This window comes from Mustela erminea, chromosome 6 (assembly GCF_009829155.1).
Source record: "Mustela erminea isolate mMusErm1 chromosome 6, mMusErm1.Pri, whole genome shotgun sequence".
NCBI classification, from domain to species: domain Eukaryota; kingdom Metazoa; phylum Chordata; class Mammalia; order Carnivora; family Mustelidae; genus Mustela; species Mustela erminea.
The window spans coordinates 114,174,839-114,193,998 of NC_045619.1; the positions used below are offsets into that span (position 1 = coordinate 114,174,839).

Below are 19,160 nucleotides of genomic sequence, written 5' to 3' on the forward strand. Positions count from 1 at the left end.
CCATATTCAACATCTTTCCTCACCTCTCATTCACTCCTCAGTTCACTTTATAATCTGGTTATGGGTGCCTCACTCTAGAAGACACCGGGGATTTCAATCTCAGCATTGCCTCTCACCAACTTCATGACCATAGGCTGGTCTTGCAACCTCTCTAACAGGACAGATCTCGTAGGATTCCCATGAAAATTAAATGAGATAATGCATTTAAAATGTACTTCTGCATTGCCTGCCACATAGTAAATGTGGTTATTATTCTTACTGATTGAAAGTGTAATAATAGGAGTTCAGAAAGGAGAAAGAATGGTGTAAGCTTAAGAAGAATTATTTTGAATTCACCTAACCTCTCTTCAGATTAGGAAATTAGAACCCAGAGAGATTAAGTAGTCAAAATTTCATGGAGGACATGATATTTGAATTGGATTTTGGAGGATAATAACAATAGTTTACCACTACTGAAGGTTTACTGTGGATCACAGGCCATTCTAAATACTTACATGGATTGTTTTATTGAATCTTCAAAACATTTCTGTGAGGTAGCATTTTGGTAGCTAGAAATATATAGTCCGTCTGAAGCTGGATGGGGGAGAATAGAGAGAAAGGAATGAATAAAAATCTGGAGGCAGGAAAGACATGCTGATTTCTAAAGATGGTGGTGTGACTTAGGAGGCAGTGAAGAGCGTGTCTTAGGCAGTAATGGGAAACTATGTTAGACAGAGTTAGTCAAAGTTACTGAGGCACCCTAACAACGATATACCCCCAAAAGGCTTTATCTAATGGGCAAAACAAAGAGCAGATATAAATAAGTGGCTTGGGTAGGGGAGGATACATATGGAGTGGGGATTTAGGCACACTGATTTGGTGGCATGCACTATGAACTCCTGAAGGACAGTTTGTACTCTCTTCTTGATATCCCCAGGAAACAAAGCTTCATCCAGCCACTGCTGGTTACCACTAGTCACTATGAGAGTACCTGCAGTTTTCCTGTAAAGTAGGTGGTTAAGGACAGCTTATCAAAGGAATGCACGAATAAAGGATGCATTGGGTTGGAGGTCATTTCTAGGCGGGAAGTGATGAGAGCTGGGACTATGGTTGAGACAATGGAAATGGAAACAAGGGAACGAATCCTGGATACAATGTCCAAGAATAAATAATAAGACTTGGGCACATATTGGACATGAACTAAAATTCAGAACCATATTTCAGGTTTATTATATATAGCCAACAGCAGTGCCAGAGCAGTTGCATTTCACACATTCTTTGTTGTTTTCAGCAGAATTTCTGTATTTGGTATAAATTGAAATGAAGCACATTTGAGCATGATGTATTATAATTATTATCACCACTAAAACTTTATCTCTTTCTACCCCTATTCCTTCAACCCAAGTTCCTACCCATTTTATCATATACCTGGTTTGTTGTCAGAGTCTCCTACTGAATTCTGGCCAAATAAGCCTTCTCATCTTCATAAACCAGCCAGCTGCCTCCTCTCACTGTTTTGTTCAAACAGTTGCTTTCTCCCATGAATACCCATTCTTCTACCAGTTCATTGCCATTGCCAATTGGAATATTAGTCATCCTTCACAACCAAATCACACACTATCTTCTCCATGTTCTCCGATCAGCCCAGCGGGAACTGACTTTTCCTTCTGAACTCCCATAACACTGTACTTGACCATACTGCCTTGGGCTGATCATTTGGTTAACTGGGTATCCTTTGGTCAGAATCTTACTTGTATCCCCTACATTGAAACCTGAACCATTATTACTGCACTCCTGCCCCTTAGGAGGGAGGGAAGTGAGTTGACTTATAAGGCTTGGGACTCCAGCATTTGGGTCCTTGGGAAACCAGAACTAGGAGTCAGAAATCCAGGGCATTGAGCCGGATGGAGAATTGATGCAAAAAGAAAATGTCTCTCAGCAGGTATATTATCTGCAAAAAGGTAAGCTTAATTTGTAAACATCTCCAAACCTGCCATGAAGGGTGATTCTAGAATTTCTAGGGAGCAAGGAACTGATTTGTATAGTGCCCATTAGGGATGAAGAAAATGTTATTCATAAGCTGTTATTTTAATGCAGTTTAAAAATATTGTATTTGTTTCCTTGGTGGTTCATTCATAATTTAAGACCCTATTTTGTTCTAGAAAGTCTTATTAGTCCGTAAAGTCTGTAAAGACTTTGCTCTGCAAAGTCTTCTGTAAAATCAACAGAATTCTACTTGCAGGATTTTCAGAAATCTAATACTGCAGGCTGGAGAGGACTACTCTACGAATATTGAGCCAGAACTCTTAAACCTGCCTAAATACGTGTCTGTTGCACAGTATGCTTGGCAATTCTTGAGGCTCCCAGAATATGACATGGGCTCTCGTGGCTGCCTTTGCACATGCTGCTTCCCTTGCCTAACATACTTTTCCTTCTCTTCATTCTTTGGCAAGGTTAACTCATACTTATCCTACACAATTTTGACTCAGATATTATCTCCTCCAAAAAACCTTCCCTGAATCCTCTCATTAGAGCCGCTGCCTGTGCATTGGGTGCCACTCCTGCCTGTTCCCACAACAGCATGCGCTTTCATCATAACACTCCAGGTGTGGCAGTTGTCATCGAAAGGTCCTTCTCCGAGAGCTCTTTGACAATCAGCAGTATACATAGAAGACCATGAGGACTCCTAAATGTTTGCTCACTGCACAGTCTTAGTATAGGAAATGTAGGTGAAAGTCCCTCTGCCTCATTAGAGGGAAGTTGCCAGTATGAAGAGTTTCAGGGTAATTTTCGAGAACTACAATCTGTGCACTCGTTGTCTTTTCCCCACCTGGTAGAGCGTAGCTAAACCAACCTGGAAGACAGCAGTTTGCCTGTGTGCCTTAAGCATGTAACAGCTCCTATCCAACCCGGTATTTAAGAATAGTGATTATTTTTGCCATGTAGCCCCCAGGAAGAAAACCAGACTTATAAAACATTTTTGTGTCTCAGTGAATGTTTGTAATTTTGCTGGCAAACCTACTAAACCCACCACAACAGTCTTTCTGGATTTTTTAAATAACCCACTGGAAAGAGCTTTGTAGATACCAATTTTCACGTGTATTTTATAAACCAAATATTAATAGATGACATCCATCTAAATTTCTATAACAACACGGTCTCCCCCCGCCTTTTTTTTTCTTTTTTTGATTTGACAGGAGCACTACAGATCTTTATAGGACTCAATTTTAGAAAGTTTTTCAGAAAACAAGTGATAAGTGGAACCCATGGCTATGTCGAAGCAGCATTTTCCTTCAGTTGAAAAAAAAAAAAAATCATGAGCTACTACATGTAACGAATTGGCTTTAAAATTCTGAAGGTCTTGCTTCAAAAATTTTCCCCCCCTAAGGTAACAGTGTCCGATAATAACTCCTTTTGCTTCAATTACAATAAGAGTGAATATGGGTGGATAAAATGCAAGATTAAAAAAAAAAACCACCCTACTTTGGAGCAGAGTAGGATGTCTACCGTTTATATTGAGCCCAATGGATGGGAACTGACCAATGGTTTGCGGCTGAGCCTGTCAAATATTATAATCCAGAGTTTCATTAGACGTAAAAATAATCGCTGGTAAAAGTTCACCCGAAGAGGCATTTTGCCCCTAATTCCGTTTGTATTTTTGTTTTAAAGACCTGAAAGCCCGCTAAGACATGCATTCACCCACTGAATTTCCCATCGGTGCGCTGCGCCTCTGGAGCGCCCCTCCTAACCCCCACCCAGGGCGGCTTTGGCCCCCAGGCGTCTCCCCCGCCCCTCGCGCCGGCAGCTGGCGGGGGTGACAGGTGCCGAGCCCGCCTACCCCGGGGCAATAGCACCACCCCGCAATTCTCCCGCCGTTGCCTTTCGCAAAACCGGCGTGCGGGTGGAGATAGTTTGCCTGCACCTTCGCCTGTCAGAAAACGGCGCTGGGAGGGAGCGAGCGAGAGAAAGTGAGCGCGTGCCCGAGAGGCAGAGGAGGACGGAGGAGCCGGCTCCCGGCGTCCGAGCGCCCAGTCCGCCCCGTCCCGCCCGTCCGCCTCCGGGCCCGCAGAGGGTGGGGGCCGCGAGCAGCGAGGCCGGCGGGCGCCGGGGGTTGGCGGGACGCGCGCTCCGTGCCGGCGCCCGGCCTCGAGCCCGCGCTCCCCCCCCCCCGCGTGCCCGCGCCGCTGCGCGATGCAGTGTGGGGAATGGCTGGGGTTGGCTGAAGAGCGCACAGTGGAGTTTTAATGTCCGCCATGTTGGCCATGGCGTATTGAAGAGAGCGAGCGAGAGAGGAGCGGAGCGGCACAGCCTCCCACCCTCCCGGCTGGTGTTAGTACCCGGACGGCGGGCTCTGCGCTCCGCCCCTCAAGTCCCTGGCAGCGGTAGGCGAGTGGGGACCGAACCCCCGGTTCTCCATGATCCCGCTGGCCGGGGCCGTTTCCCCAGAGCGGAGAGGTATCTGCTGCGCCTGAGATGAGTAAACTGTCGTTTCGGGCGCGGGCGCTAGACGCCTCGAAGCCGCTGCCGGTTTTCCGCTGTGAGGATCTGCCCGACCTGCACGAATACGCCTCGATAAACCGGGCCGTGCCGCAGATGCCCACCGGAATGGAGAAGGAAGAGGAGTCGGTACGTGTTAACTCCCCTGTCCGACCCAGCGCCAGGCCCCGCTCCCTCTGCTGCCTGCGGCGGCGGCGGAGCAGCCTACCCACACAAAATGGCCGCCATCTTCTCTTCGCCGCCGACTCTCAGTCGCCGGCCGGGCCTTTACCCCGCCTCCCCCGGCCTCGACCCCCGGCCGCCGCGGCCCGGCGGGGCCTCCTCTGAGGCCACCCGCGGACCCCGGCCACTTGTACCCGGGTCCCGCGGAGTTCGGGAGCCCGAAAGGCACAAAGGGGTCACGTGACGAAGCTGCCGGCAGCCATTTTGTGGTCTTAGTTCTTGGGTTGGGCCTTGTGCATCCGGCGAGGGGAACGGGCTGGGTGGCGGTGGGGGTGCGGCGAGCCGGGAGCCGCGGAGGACCCGCCTGCAGCCCTCTCCGCAGGCCGCTGGGTGGCGTTCTAGGGCCACCTCGGTCTTCGCGCGCTGCCGGCGCCGCGGAGCGCAGGTTCCGTGCACTGTGGGGGAATTTTCACTTCCCGTTGGCCTGGAGAGGTGGCTGGGCTCACTGGGGCCTGTAATGTTGACAGCACGTCTGTGAGGTTCATATTCCCTTCACCCCCTGCAGTAGAATGTCGAGGGTGCGGCGTGTTTGCCCGGATGACTGACTTTCATAGAAGATAAGACTTAATAGCCTCTTTCTGGGACTTTTGCATTTAATCCTCCCCAGTTCTAATTAATCGGAGGGTCATAAACTATTCCTGACTTTTCTTTGCTCTTTGAGACTATGTTGCAGACTTATTTTGGAGTACGTAGCTCTTCCTAAAGCCTGTAACTTTATTACTGCCTTTTTTTTTTTTTTAAATAAAGTGTAAGTTCGCCTTCTTTCTGGTTTCTCAACATAGGGGAAGAAAAGACCCAATTTAAGAAGATGTTATTGATCTAGATAGATTTCGAAAGAGGGGGTCCTTATCGATAACTGAACTAAAGTTGAGTTCATTTACAGAAATCTTAACATTGAGATGTCGAAATCGGGTGGGTTTCCGTATTCAACTGTTTACACCTAATGGACATTTTATCATAGCTGTGGCATTACCTTGCTGTAGAAATTGGGTTCAGACACAAGGATAATAGAATCTTCCTCTCATTTCCCCCAGATCCTTGACAGTATAACTTGATGACTTCTAATCCTAAGGAATTGCATACCTTGGTTTTCAGGTACAGCCATTTAAACAGGGTGCAGTGTATTGACAGTTCAAGGAAATCAAGGAGTCGCTGGATTTGTGTGCTACAATTTTGTTGTGGAAAATTGTACTGTAATACTTCTATTTGGTACTGTAAGAATTTTAAATGTAGAAATTATGCTTTGTAATGTTGATTCTGAAAATAAAGCTATTTAAACTGTTTGGGTTACTTAACCTTTTCAAGTAAAATAGTTGTGACAGTAAATGTTACTTTTGAGAGTAGTGTTTTAAATCTAACTTTATAGACAAGCCAGGTGATAAGTTTATGTAGTAGTTGAGATTGTCTAGTGTAGTACTGACTTTTCAGCCCTTTATCTATGAGACGGAACTTCTTTATTTTACATGTATCAACTTTAGAGTAGACTGGTGCCATTTGTTTATTTTTTAATAAGTGATTTGTTTTAAAAAATTAAAGTACTTGTGACTGCAGAATCTTGTCTTTTGGTTTTATTTTTGTTTCTGTTTATAAGTTTTACAGATAATACTTTCAAGTTGGGGTGCTGGTGTTACACTGCCTTGGAATTTAATTTATAGTTCTTGTTTTGCAGCCAGGGAAGGTGGGGAGAGCCTTGATAAAAGCAAAGTAGCACTACAGTACACTTTAGACATTTAGTTGAGTCTTGCTTCTGTGAATACTTAGAACAGTCCAAGACGTACAACCTGAAATCAGAGCTGAGCTCAACTGAAGTATTAATACTTGTTAAATTTTACAGATAATTTTGTTCACAGAAATAATTTTGACATTTTACAGTGCAGTGGATATCATTAGTTAGTAACATGTGGAGTCTATTTCTCAGGGACATCAGGGACTTTTTTCCTTCAGACTTCTTTTTCCATCATCTATTTAAATTTGTTTCAGTTTACATACAACCAAAACTCTGACCAGTGAAACATAGACCTCAGGAACAGATACCGAATTTAATAGGATGTAAACAGTACCAGGTAAACTGCTGCTGTACAGTCCTGCGGTTCATGCTGTCAGTAGTAGTAGCAGGCCATGTAAGTCACACTATTAAAAGTAGCATGATACATGCTGTTGAAAATGTAGACTAAACATAAGTGTATTTGAATTTTGAGCTAGCCTTAGAAAAACAAAACTTCTTGATAATTTGCTGAAGCATGATATACTTCTTAAAAAGATGAATGGTTAAAACAAACTTTTGCCTTTGACTGATGCATTATTTATGGTGTCTCTTGGAGTGCTCTAGAACCTGAATTGAGAGTCTAGTTTAGAAGAAGTATAATGGTATGTTGATCATGAAAAATAGGGCAGACTTAAATGAGGATGGTTTTGTATACACCACTTGATTAAGAAAGCATTTCATGATCAAAATGTATCCGCAAAATTGTCATGTAAACTGTCTGGTAATTTTTACCGTATTTTGTTTCTATGGTGAGTAACAGAAATCCTAGGTCTTAACACTGAAAATAAAACTTATTAATGTACTCCCATTTAACCAATTTTAGTAATGTAAGATGAACACATTGACTTAATTAGGCCTGCCTCTTAATTTTTAAGAAACAGTTTTAAGCAGAAATCCTCAATTCCCCACCCAAAAATGACTTAACTCAGTTTTAAAATTTATTTTATTACTGTAGGATTGAAAAATAACTCCAGATTGTAATAAATTGAAGGACATGACTGAGTTTTAGACGTTAAGGGATTAAATGTTTGAATTGATACACTGTAATACATTATAACTTGCCAAATCAAAAAATAACTTTTTGTTAAGTAGACACCATGCCCAGGGCAGAGCCCAACATGGGGCTTAAGCTCAGGACCCTGAGACTGAGACCTGAGCTAATGTCAAGAGTCACCCAGACGCCCCTGAGGCAATTTTCAAATAGGAAATCAAAAGACTGTCAGCTCTAAAATGAGATAAATGAGTCCCTTTGGGGGTTAAAAGATAGAAGTTTAAGCAAGTGGAGAGGGCAGATGTTTCACCATTATAGTACTTGAACATTTTTATTAAGATTATAATCTTAAATTTGAGATCATAACTTTGAAGTTAGGAATGTTCAAATACTGAGTTTAGTGCCATAGCTTCACTTTTAATGGAAAAGATAGCTTTTCCAAGATGTCAGTACTATTGATAGGTTTTTATTAAAGTTGACTTGTGTTAGTCAAAATTGGAGCTTTACGTTAAATTATAATTTTCCCATATGGATACTTACCCTTTAGGAAAGACACACTGAAAACATGGATTTTAAAGTGATATTAAAGCTCCAACAAATTGGAGCTACCTGGTTCCAGTAGTTTAACATTTTCATTGGGATGTATAGTGTGTTGTGGCTTCATTAGGAGTGGAGTTAAGCTTTTTAGTTCTATTATCTACTCTGGTTTGGGTAGGGTATGTGATGTAATTGACATATTAATGATATCACATTGATATTACTTTATACAGCCACCTTTGAGACTGTCAGAAGCAGGGTCTAGCCATTACAGTCCAACACCTTGTTTTAATAGGGTTCTAACCAGACAAAATGGTCTCCTACACCTGCTTTTCTCCCCTCTTAAGACTACCACCTACCATTATTGGTCCTGTATACAATGTTATTAAACCCAAGTTAAGGATTATTTATAAAGTGGGCAGGGTTTTTTTTTTTTCATTTTTAATTAGGGGGAAATTGGAAATATGTACATCTCTTTGATATGAGGAAAAATAAGTGCTACATTTTCAAAACTTAAAGTAGTTTTCTATTTTATAAAAAAATTAGAGGACTTTAAATGATCAACTTAAAAGTTTGATTTCTCATTTTTTTAAAGAAACTTAAAATTTTTTAAACTAAGAGCTTTTAGTCCTTGTATTTGAAGCTGTTAAGTTAATCCCGCTTTCTCCCTTCTGTCTTGAAAGTGAAGAAAATATGTGAAATCTCAGTTGCTGTAGGAGCAAGGTTCAATTTTTTCAAATGGTTTGCATTAGAAAGAAATTGAGAGGTTTTTTTTGCATTAAGTAGTAAATAGTCTATTTTAAACCAAAGATAACTGAGAAGCAGTAGTAAAATTTAATTCTACCCTCCCAAGATTTTTTAGTTTTTACATTTTATTTGTTCTTTTTCTTTTTTAAGTGAGCTGTACCCCAAACATGGGTCTTGAAATTATGACCCCAATATCAAGGCTCAACTATGTCTCTACCGACTGAACTAGCCAGGTGCCACTCCCTACCAAGATTTTTTTTTTTAAGATTTTATTTATTTATTTGACAGAGATCACAAGTAGGCACAGAGTGGGGAAGCAGGCTCCCGGCCGAGCAGAGAGCCCAATGCCGGGCTCGATCCCAGGACCCCAAGACTATGACCCGAGCTGAAGGCAGAGGCTTAACCCACTAAGCCACCCAGGTGCCCCCCTACCAAGATATTTTTAAGTAGAAGTTTTTAAGTGTTTTAAGGGTTGCTAGAAATAATCTTGAAAGTTATGAATTCCCACAGTACGCACGTAAAATTTTGTGATGGTATATTTTTTTTTAGGAGAAAAGTTCCTATTTTTCATCAGTTTCTCAAAGTATTGATAATGAGATGGAGCAGGAAGCTCAAGGTTAAGCATTACTTCTAGAAATTTCAAATGAAGTTATTTTGATTTTATCAGTATGACAATTAGATAGACTTATTAATAGGAGAAGGATAATTGAAAAAAGCTAATAGGCAACTTAGGAAGAGACTGACTACTCTTAACTGCCAAAGGAGCTTCTTGAAAATTATAATTCCTAGGTGCCTAAAGAGCTCTTATTTTAGTGTCCTGTTTGATATTTAAAATTTTGTATTAGTGTCATTTATACTTAGACTTCATTTTCTTATAAAACAATAGTAATGGATACTGACAGGCTTACATATCTAATCATATTTTGTGAATGCTTTGTGATCTGTAATGGAGTTTGTGCTGAACTGCTATTTCTTTTTCCTAATTAACAGTACTTAATTAAAAGTACCATCTAAATGTAAGATAGCTTAAATTTTGTAAACAAGGAATAATAACCTGTGTTTACACATTCATAAGTTTGTGGTTAGATTGAATATTAAACCAACACCCCTAAAAACAAGATTTTAGTTTTTATATTTTGCATTCATTTTGCATCATGGTATGTGGTAGTAGTAAAGTTAAACAGATGAAGGATTAATGTGTGTATGTACGTACATTGCTAATGACAAGTTTTGTTTGTATATATAAAAATGTGGAGTCTGACTATATGATTCAGTTTTCCTGAAAAGTTAGGGATATTTGTTATAAGCAGTTGATTAAAACAGTAAGTTTAAAGTAAAAGATGGCTTTATAAAAGGAGCAGTAATACCATGGAACGATGGCAGAGTTTGTAATTCTGCTTCTTAAGAATCAACAAGGAAAAGAGAATTTTATGTTGTAATTTGGGAATAAAATGAGTTGTGAGTTTTTAGGTGCAAAAGTGGTATGAAAATATGAAATACTTCTAAAGACAGGGATTAGAGTATGTCTTTTACTTTTTAAAGTAAACTTTTGAATCCTTAAGGTGTGATTCATGTTAGTATTTTATAATACCTTTTCTGTAAGAATATATCTTTTATTGGGAAATCAATGAGAAAAATGATTCAGATGTTTTCAATAAATTGCTAAAACTACTTTCCATCAGTTACTTGAAGCTAACTGTGTTGACTCAAGCACATTTACACATTGGGGCAAGTCTTTCCTGATCAAGTTTATGTAACTTAATGCCTGTGATTACAGGTAGTGATTTTGAGCTATTACAGTTATTTTAAACATAATGGAGACCCAACTTTGTTCCTTTAAATGTATATGAAGTGAATTTCATCCACCAGCTTCCTAGTAGTAGGGTGGATGAAAACAAAGACATGTTGTAATTAAGAGTACTATGACCCATTATTTGAATTGTAGCTGTGATAAATGGGAGTATAATCAGTTCTTCAAAAGATCAAACTCTTCCTCAATTATTTGTTGTTGAAGAAGTTATCTTTGAAAATTTTATTCAGTTTCAGTTATACGTGGTGGCATTGTTTTCTGAATTTTGTAACATATTAAAGCAAATCATTTTGTTTGAATTTATTTCAGTATAGCAAGTTCTGGCTGAAGAAATAGAACGTGGCCTTAGAGTGAATCCAGGGGCAAAGATAATGTGAGGTTTAAAACATCCTGTGGATGGGCAGACAGTCTCTCTGCTGTCCTGCCTGCTGCTTCCTGCGGTGTATTCAATAAACTTCTATCTCCTTTAAAAATAAATAAAATAAAGCATCCTGTTGATGATTTAATACAGTCTCAAATCTTTTTATATATTGGGATTAATTATTTTCATAATTGTGAAATCACAAGTAGCAGTCGTATATTCTCTGAGAAAATGCAGTTTGGCTTTTGTGGCCTTTGACAAATCACTTAACCTTACTGAGTGAACTTTAGTCTTTTATGTGTCTGTGGTCTTCTAATTTACTCTTACAAGGTAGCTCCAAGGAGTGAATAAGGCAGGGTATGTAAAAATGCTGTGTAGATGACTTGTTATTATCAAGTACTAATTGAATGTTTAGAATGGCCTTTTTCTTGATTCTGAAGAACAGCTACATTTACGCAATCCCTTGTGTTTGGGGATTTTCTGATGTGAACGTGTTAGATGTGTTCTTTTCTTGTTCAGTTGTATATATTTGCAAAAAGGGTGTCTTTAAACTTAGGTAATAATTGGGAAAATCAGCCTTAGACTCAAGGCTTCAACCAGGTTCCAACAGTTGAGTGCATGCATGTACACACCTGAGTACTGAGGTTTTCATAACTGCAAAATGAAGCAAGGCTGTGATAATTTCTTGTTGTAATGAGTGTATTATGTTACCAATAAATTCAAGTCTGTTTCCAGATGTGCTTTATGTGGTTATAAAAAAGTCACTCAATCTTGAATTAGTTAATGATATTATTTGCATATTATATAAACATAATTTACACAGAAATAAAGGTAGTCTGGGTGCATGGATAATTAGTTTCATTTTAGTCTAGGAAGGCTCACAAGTTATAAAGGATTTAAAGAATCTAAGTGGGTGCTATAGTCACAATGCTTTTATTGTTATGAGAATTCAAAATTGGAGCCAGAATCTTACAATGATGGTTGCAAATTTGTGTTTTATCTGTAATATAATGGAGGGTGAAGGGAAACAAAATATAAATATGGCTATTTGGAAGTCTAAAGCAAGAACGTGATCATTATTCTAGTAGATAAGTGGAGGTATTTGAGGTGAGGTATGTTTGCTGTACAAAGACTGAGAAAATGGAGATAATCCATTTTCATTCACTTTTATAGCAAATATTTGTTGTGCATTTGCTTTGAGGCAACGACTGTTACAGGCCCTGTGGATATGACAGTGAATAAACAGCGTTCATTTTTTCATGAATCTTATGTCCTAGAATATATAGTAGGCTCTATTAGAGTTGGAATTTTTGTCTAGCTTTTTTTAACTGATGTGTTTTCAGCACCCAGAATAGTGCCTGGCATGTAATAAGGGTTTGATTTGTTTAACTGAATGAATTCTAATGGGAGAACACCAAAAAAAGAAGGCAAATAAAAGTAAAAAGTACAACTTGCATGGCAGTAGAACAAGCTAATTTCAGGTGGAAGGAGGAAGATTGAGTTTTCTTTGCATATGTGGTCAAGGAACACGGATTTGGAACTTGAATGATGGGAATGAGCCAACCCTTTGAAGATCTGGATGAAGAACATTCCAGGCAGAGAAACCCATAGATGCAGAAAGCCTGAGGGAGGAGTAGAAGGCCAGTATGATGAGAGCAAAGTGAAAAAAGGTAGAGTAGTATGAGACTGAAGACCAAGGATAGTCAGGGGTCCATACCTGGCTGGTATTCTAGGCTACTACAGGAAGTTTGTATTGTTTTGAAATGAAGTAAGCAATTAGAGCATTTCAGGCAAAGGAATGACATGATATGAATTGCATCTTTTCAAGATTATTCTTGCCACCATGTGGGAGAATGAGCCACATTGGCAGGAATGAGAGTTGATGGTGAGTTTAACTAGAGTGGTGATAGTGGAGATGAAGAGAAATGGATAGATTTGAGGTATATTTTGAAGGTAGAGCCAGCAAAACTTGCTGGTGAATCTGAATGTACTAGATGGAGAGAGGGAGAATCAAGAATTAACTCCTGATTTTTACCTTGAGCACCTGGATAGGTAGATGATTGGGCCACTTACTGAGATAGGGAAAATTGGAGGAGGGAGGATACTGAAAGAATGGACATGTTTGAAGTGCCTCTTATCCATAACTAACTGGCTATGTAAGAACATAGTGCATTAGAACAGTCTGTACTACAGCTGTAAAATTTAGAAGTCATGGGTTGGTACTATAAACTTGAAAGTCTTTGGGAGATAGATGGTTTTTAAAGCTGTGCCTTGGGGCTCGGCTAGAGGAGTAGCTAATAGAGAAGTAGGAGGAAAATAAGGATCGTGTCACAAAAAAGAGGGACTTTGGTTAACTATGTCCACTAAGAAGATGAGTAAGGGGAGGGTGATTGTTTGATTGGATGTGTGCCATTGGCCCATTTTGGTGGAGTAATGGGAAGGAAAACCCAGTGAGAATAGAAGAAATAATGAAAGATAAAAGAGTCATGGCGAATATAGAAGCAGAAAAAGGACAGTGGCTGGAGTGGGCTAGGGAGCAACAAAATGATTTCTTTTAAAAATAAGTCACAATGGGGTGCTTAGGTCACTCAGTCTGTTAAGCGTCCAACTCGTGATTTTGGCTCAGGTCACGATTTGGGGATTGTGAAATTGAACCCCACATCGTGCTCCAGGCTCCAGAGTCTGCTTGAGATTCTCTCTCTCTTCCTTCTGCCCCTCCGTGTTTGTCTATATGTGTTTTCCCTCTCTTTCTGTCTAACATAAATTAATTTTTTAAAAAAATCAGTCACAAATTTCCAGCAGGCACAAAGGACGGATAGGACAGAAATGAGGGAAGCAGAGATAGCCCTTGGTTTCCCTGTCTCTACTCGGAGAGTTTACAGGCTGTAAGCAGACGTAGGGGAGATCGCAAATAGACCCTGACACCAGCCTCCTTGAGTTGAAGAGAGAAAATTCAGGATTCAGAATTTGGGGATGCTGAAGTGATTTTAGGGCAGGATATGAGACATGCACCAAGTTCTAGAGATCCCCTTGAGTGTGGCTAAAAACTGATCAGAGCCTATCTGTGAGGAAACTAAAGAGGCTGAGGGAAAAGCAGTTGGAAAGAACTTGGAGGGACAGTACAGGGAGCTCACATAGGGCGAGGAGTATGTTGTGTCTTCAATAGCCAGAGCAGAAAGACATCCTAATACACAGGTTGTCAGATAAAAGCTCTCAAAAGAGTTACTTCCTTAGTAGTAGGCCCCAATTAGCTTTAAAGACTGTTCTGGATACAGCCTAACAAAGATTAAACCGTATTCTCAAAAGGATCAAACTAATTTTGGAGAACTTCACTGTGTCTCAGAAAAAGCCCAGAAATGTTCAAAGGAATACTGAAAGGTCCTACAACATAAAACTTAGTTTTTGGCATCCATTAAAAACTTATCAGGCATGCAAAGAAATGGGAAAATACAACCAACAACCAAGGGGAAAAAATAACAGAAAAAGACAGAAATAACCCAGGTAATAGAATTAGTAGATAAAAATGTTAAAGTAGTTATTAGACTTAGTTGTAATGATGTTGTCTAAAAGGATAAAATGATCCTGTCCCCTTCTCTGCTCAGCACTCTGTTTTCTAAAATTATTTCCTTCAAACTGTCTCTCCTGGATCAGTTTCATGGTGGGGATTGGTCATTAATTAGAACAGTTGGTCATTCATTAGAGTACTTCTTCCTCTTTAAAAGTAAGGCAGATATGTGATGGGGAAATGCAGATCTGTTATTAGAATTGGCAGTGGGAGAATGAGGTAATTCATCCTATGATTCTATTTTCTCTGTGAAGTATGAGGTGAGGTCATCACCTCAGAGTAGTGGGGGGGACCTTAAGAGAGACGAAGGTATGTGGAGGAACGCTGATTTACTAGAGAAGTGCGGTATGATTGAAGGACTAGAGGACAGCTCGGTGTTTATGATCATTTCAAGTGAGACCAGTCGGCTCACTTGAGCAGTTGAATGCAAGCATTAAACTTGAGTTCAAGCACCAACTAGATATACAGTAGGAGTTTGTCCATTCTGGGCAAACCCTTGCCCTAGAAAGAGGAAGAAGAGAGGGATGAGAAGTAGATCACATGATAAACCGTGGAATCTAAGCTGGTTTGGGAGGGAAAGGACATCAGGGAGCTGATAAATAGTGGGGGAGTGGTAGGAATCACTGAAATAAAAGGCTCTGTGGGAGGGATGTGCTAGATTGGGCGAAACTAAGTCAGGAGAGGGTAGTCACAAACTAAGCATGTGAGATGCTTGATTTTAGATGTCAGAGGTGGTACAATTACCAGTGAAGGCAGGAGCTAGAGTATAATCACGAGTGGTGCCCAAGGCGGAATAGAGGAAAAGATTAATGTGGGTGAAGTCGTGATGGTAGAAGAGTGTTAGTAGTTGAGAAGAAGACTGGGAGCTCTGTGACTTGACTAAGAGATGTGTAAGTCAGCTTTGAGAAGTGATGGTATGAATTTCAGAGGGGTTATGATTTTTGAAAGGACAGTGAAGACAAAATGGTATGGGATTTCTTTTCACTAAAAGCAAGGAGGATGAATAGTTAACCCATCTCTAAGTATGTGGGTTATATATGTTTACGCTATACTGGGGTCAGTTAAGTGTGCAATAACATGTCAAAAGAAAAGTACACATCTTAATTAAAAATACTTCATTACTGGGGGACTTGAGTGGCTCAGCTGGTTACACATCTGACTCTTAATCTCAACCTCAGGTCTTGATCTCAGGGCCATGAGTTTAGGCCCCCCAGAAATACTTTATTGATGAAAACCATCATTCAGGCTTTCAGTGAATTGTAATCACTGATCACAGATCACCATTAACAAGTATAATAATGACAAAATTTGAAATATTGTGAGAATTACCAGAATGTGACACAAAGATACGAAATAAGCAAATGCAGTTGGAAAAATGAGGCCTATATGCTTGATCTATTTAGGGTTGCCACAAACCTTAAATTTGTAAAAACTGTGAAGCTCTATGTAAATACCTTTACAGTGAAGGATTTTGGTACAGTATACTTATCAAGGATCCAGTAAGTGGACCTTTGGGGTTCTTATTGAGCATCTGAGAACTTTCCTTTCTTATCAGGGGTTCTCCATGGGGACTATAGTATTCTCTTCATCCTCAGGACATTCTGGAAAATTGTGGGGACGCCTTTGATAGTCACAATTTTAGGGAGATGCTTTTCGGGTCAAGAACATTGTGAGTTCCACTGTGCGAAGGGTAGCCCTACAACGCAAAGAATTGCCCTTACGATTTTGACTATCCCCCAGAATATCCTAACATGTTAAATTTCCATTTGTAAATTATCTGAGTCTTGACCTAATTTCATTTTACATGTAAAGTGTTTTTTGTGCAGTGTATTTATTTTTATATATTTACACATGTATTAACATTTCTAGGATTGCTGTTAGTATATAAAGTAATATATATATATATAAAGTAGGGAAATGTTGTATTTCATTTAGAACTTTTGTAGGGGTTGTTACCATTTTGGAAATAATTTCCTCAACATCATTTTGGGAATTTGAGTCAACAGACCTAAAGCAGAACGTCTGTTCTTTTTTAACTGTTACATTCATAGCGATTCTTTGTAAACATGTAGCATCTGTGATGGCTTCCATTTTGTCTTCCTAGGTAATATCCCAAGTATTTACATGTTGTAGTACATACTTTATTGTAAATTACTTTCCTTTTATTCTCCTTTGTTTTGCAGTTACGTTCTTGGATTGAATATTCTTCTTAAAATGCGTAAAATAGAATAGTAAAAGAATTTAAAAAGGAGCATTAGGTCTGATAGGGTGGAAAATACCTTCTCAACTGGGCTCAAAACATGAGCTATGTAATTAGGTTTTAGTTAAAGTTCTGGTTGTGCACTTAACCCCAAGTCTGATCTGATTGAGATCCTGTGTAAAGTATAGCATGGTGGCTTACATATAGTAAGTGCTCAGATCTTTTTAACTTACTATTTTAGCTTCACTTTTAGTCCTTGAAGGATTTTTAGGGCTTGAAGGATAGAAACATGTTTTTTAGGTTGTTTTTTAAAATTTCAACAAATTTCCATCATAAATTATTTTTGTTATGGAGTATTTTGATAGTATGGATTTTGATACACCTGTAGCTGTATTTATGACAGGATGTGAAATACTAAGCAGGGTAGCAAAAAACGTGGCCTTAATTAAGTAGACAAGTGTGTCAGCCAGTTGGATTGTCTTCTCAACTTAAACGCATGATTGGTTTCCTAGTGAATGCTAAAATATATAAAATGTGTTTTGAAGAATTCATCAGGTGAAAAAGTTTTCTGCACTTTTTAACAGGTTCTGGACGCTTCAGTGATTTTACAGTTTTTAAGGCTGTTCCTTCACACAAATCTATACATTTGAATCTATGAATTCCTGTTAAAAGGTTAGGGACAGCCTCTTAGTCTAAAAGATTTATAATTGTTTCTTACTTGATCTCCCTACTCTGGTTTTCAAATTTATAACCCCGCTTAAAGTTATCAGGAAGATCTTTTTAAAATTTGAATTTGGTTGTTGCTGAATATCTAAAATCCATAAATTGTTCCTTTTTCTGGTAGAATAAAATGCAAAAACTCCATACAGGGTTTCCCGGGCCCTGATGATCTGACCTCTTTTTCTAGTCTTTTCCCTTTCCCCTGCTTACATTCTATAGTATTTACTTATTTATTGCTGCATAATAAATCACTCCTAAATTTAGTAGCTTAAAACAACACTTACTATCTTGCGCAGTTTTGGGGGGCTAGAAATTACCAAGTCTGGTAAGTGTAGGAGGGAACACACAAGGCTGTGAATGCCAGGGGATACGGATCATTGGAGGCAAACTACCGACATTCGAATACTCTCTCTCTCTTTCAAACCCCACAGGTCTCACATCCCATTGTAGTGTCAGCTTATAGTCCAGAATCTCATGCAAATCCATTTCAGTTACATTCATGCTGCTCAGATGTAGTTCCTTAGGTACAGCTTCTCAAATTTCTCTCATTCTTTTAAGCTAAAGAGAAATATCTGCCCCCTTCCTCACATAACCAAAACACTATACTGGGTAAGGCTTAGGATAATCCTGTAAAGCATTCCCCATTCAAACCAGGAGGCAGAAGGCGGAGCGTGGTAGACACAAGGTTCCTGGTCCAAAGCATTTTTGAAATCCAGTTACACAATTACAGTAGTTCCTTGGTTGGATGTCAGTTCCTGAGTATAATTTATATAAGAACCTCAGCTTTGCCCTTTGGGCATTTGGTTCTGCCCTCTTCTCACTCCTTTTTCATGAAGGGTAGAATGTTTGTGTTACTGAGTTTTCTTAGCTTGCTTCCTGCCAACATTCTGGGACTCTGAAGATCTTTTTTCATTCTGTATTATCTCTTGTCTATTATTCAAGTTGGCTGTGTTTCAGAATATGTAATTCTTTTTAAAAGTTTGTGGGTCTTCTATGTATTTTATTGGAATCTATTTTATTAGTTGAATGCCACACCCATACTTGTCCAGGTAAGCCTTTTACTATCCTGAGCTGCTGCTGAGAGACCACATGGTCAAGCCTCCTTTTAAAAAAAAAAAGCTTTTTTGTTTGAGAGAATCTGAAGTGAGTAGTTCTCTTTACCAGGCCTTTTATCTGGAAAAGTCTTTGATCTTTCTGAGATTTTTAACAAAAGATTTATAGTCACTCCTTCCATTTAGTTTTAGACCACATTTTTCTGTTAGTGCCATGGATTTGATCTTGGCTCAGAGTCCATTTCTAAATTTCAGCGTTTGCATCCTGGAGAAACTGCGCATTTTCAAAACCATTGAGTCCTGGCTCTTTAACAGTTCTTCATTCAGTTTATTTTTTGTCTTTTTTTTTTTTTTTTTTTACTGTATAAAGCAGAAAAACAAGTCCGTACTTTCAGCTCTCAGTTTAAAATCTCCTTAGCTAAATCACCTGCTTTATTAGGTAAATTTTTCTACTTTTCACATAGCTAAAGGTAACAGTGTTACTAAATTTCCTGTCTTCATCTGCAGAAATCATCCCTGTTCTTAAAGGAAACACCATGAAGCTTTTATTAACAGCTTCTTCACTAATACTGTCCTTAGAGGCCATGGTCTAGTTCCAAAGCCATTCTGACATTTTCAGTTTTTGTTGCATAGTGAGGACCCAATATCAGCATATGTGTTGGTTATCTGTGGCTGCATAACTAACTACTTATCCAAACCCTAGCAGCTTAAAAC

At 39.4% G+C, this 19,160-nt stretch overlaps 1 protein-coding gene across 4 annotated transcripts in view; it reads left to right on the forward strand.

Annotated features, from left to right (window-relative positions):
• The window catches only part of EPC1 (enhancer of polycomb homolog 1), an 89,778-nt gene that overhangs the window by 20,854 nt on the left and 49,764 nt on the right, over positions 1 to 19,160 (forward strand). Inside the window, exon 1 of one of the 4 annotated variants that reach the window (XM_032349338.1) lies at positions 2,229 to 4,605. The exons of 2 other annotated variants lie outside the window; for them this stretch is intronic. In XM_032349338.1, coding sequence (XP_032205229.1) covers positions 4,453 to 4,605 — 153 coding nt within the window. In that variant the 5' untranslated portion in view covers positions 2,229 to 4,452. Of the gene's footprint in view, positions 1 to 2,228; positions 4,606 to 19,160 lie in introns of those variants that run through there. One more of the 4 variants, XM_032349341.1, reaches the window with a different exon arrangement.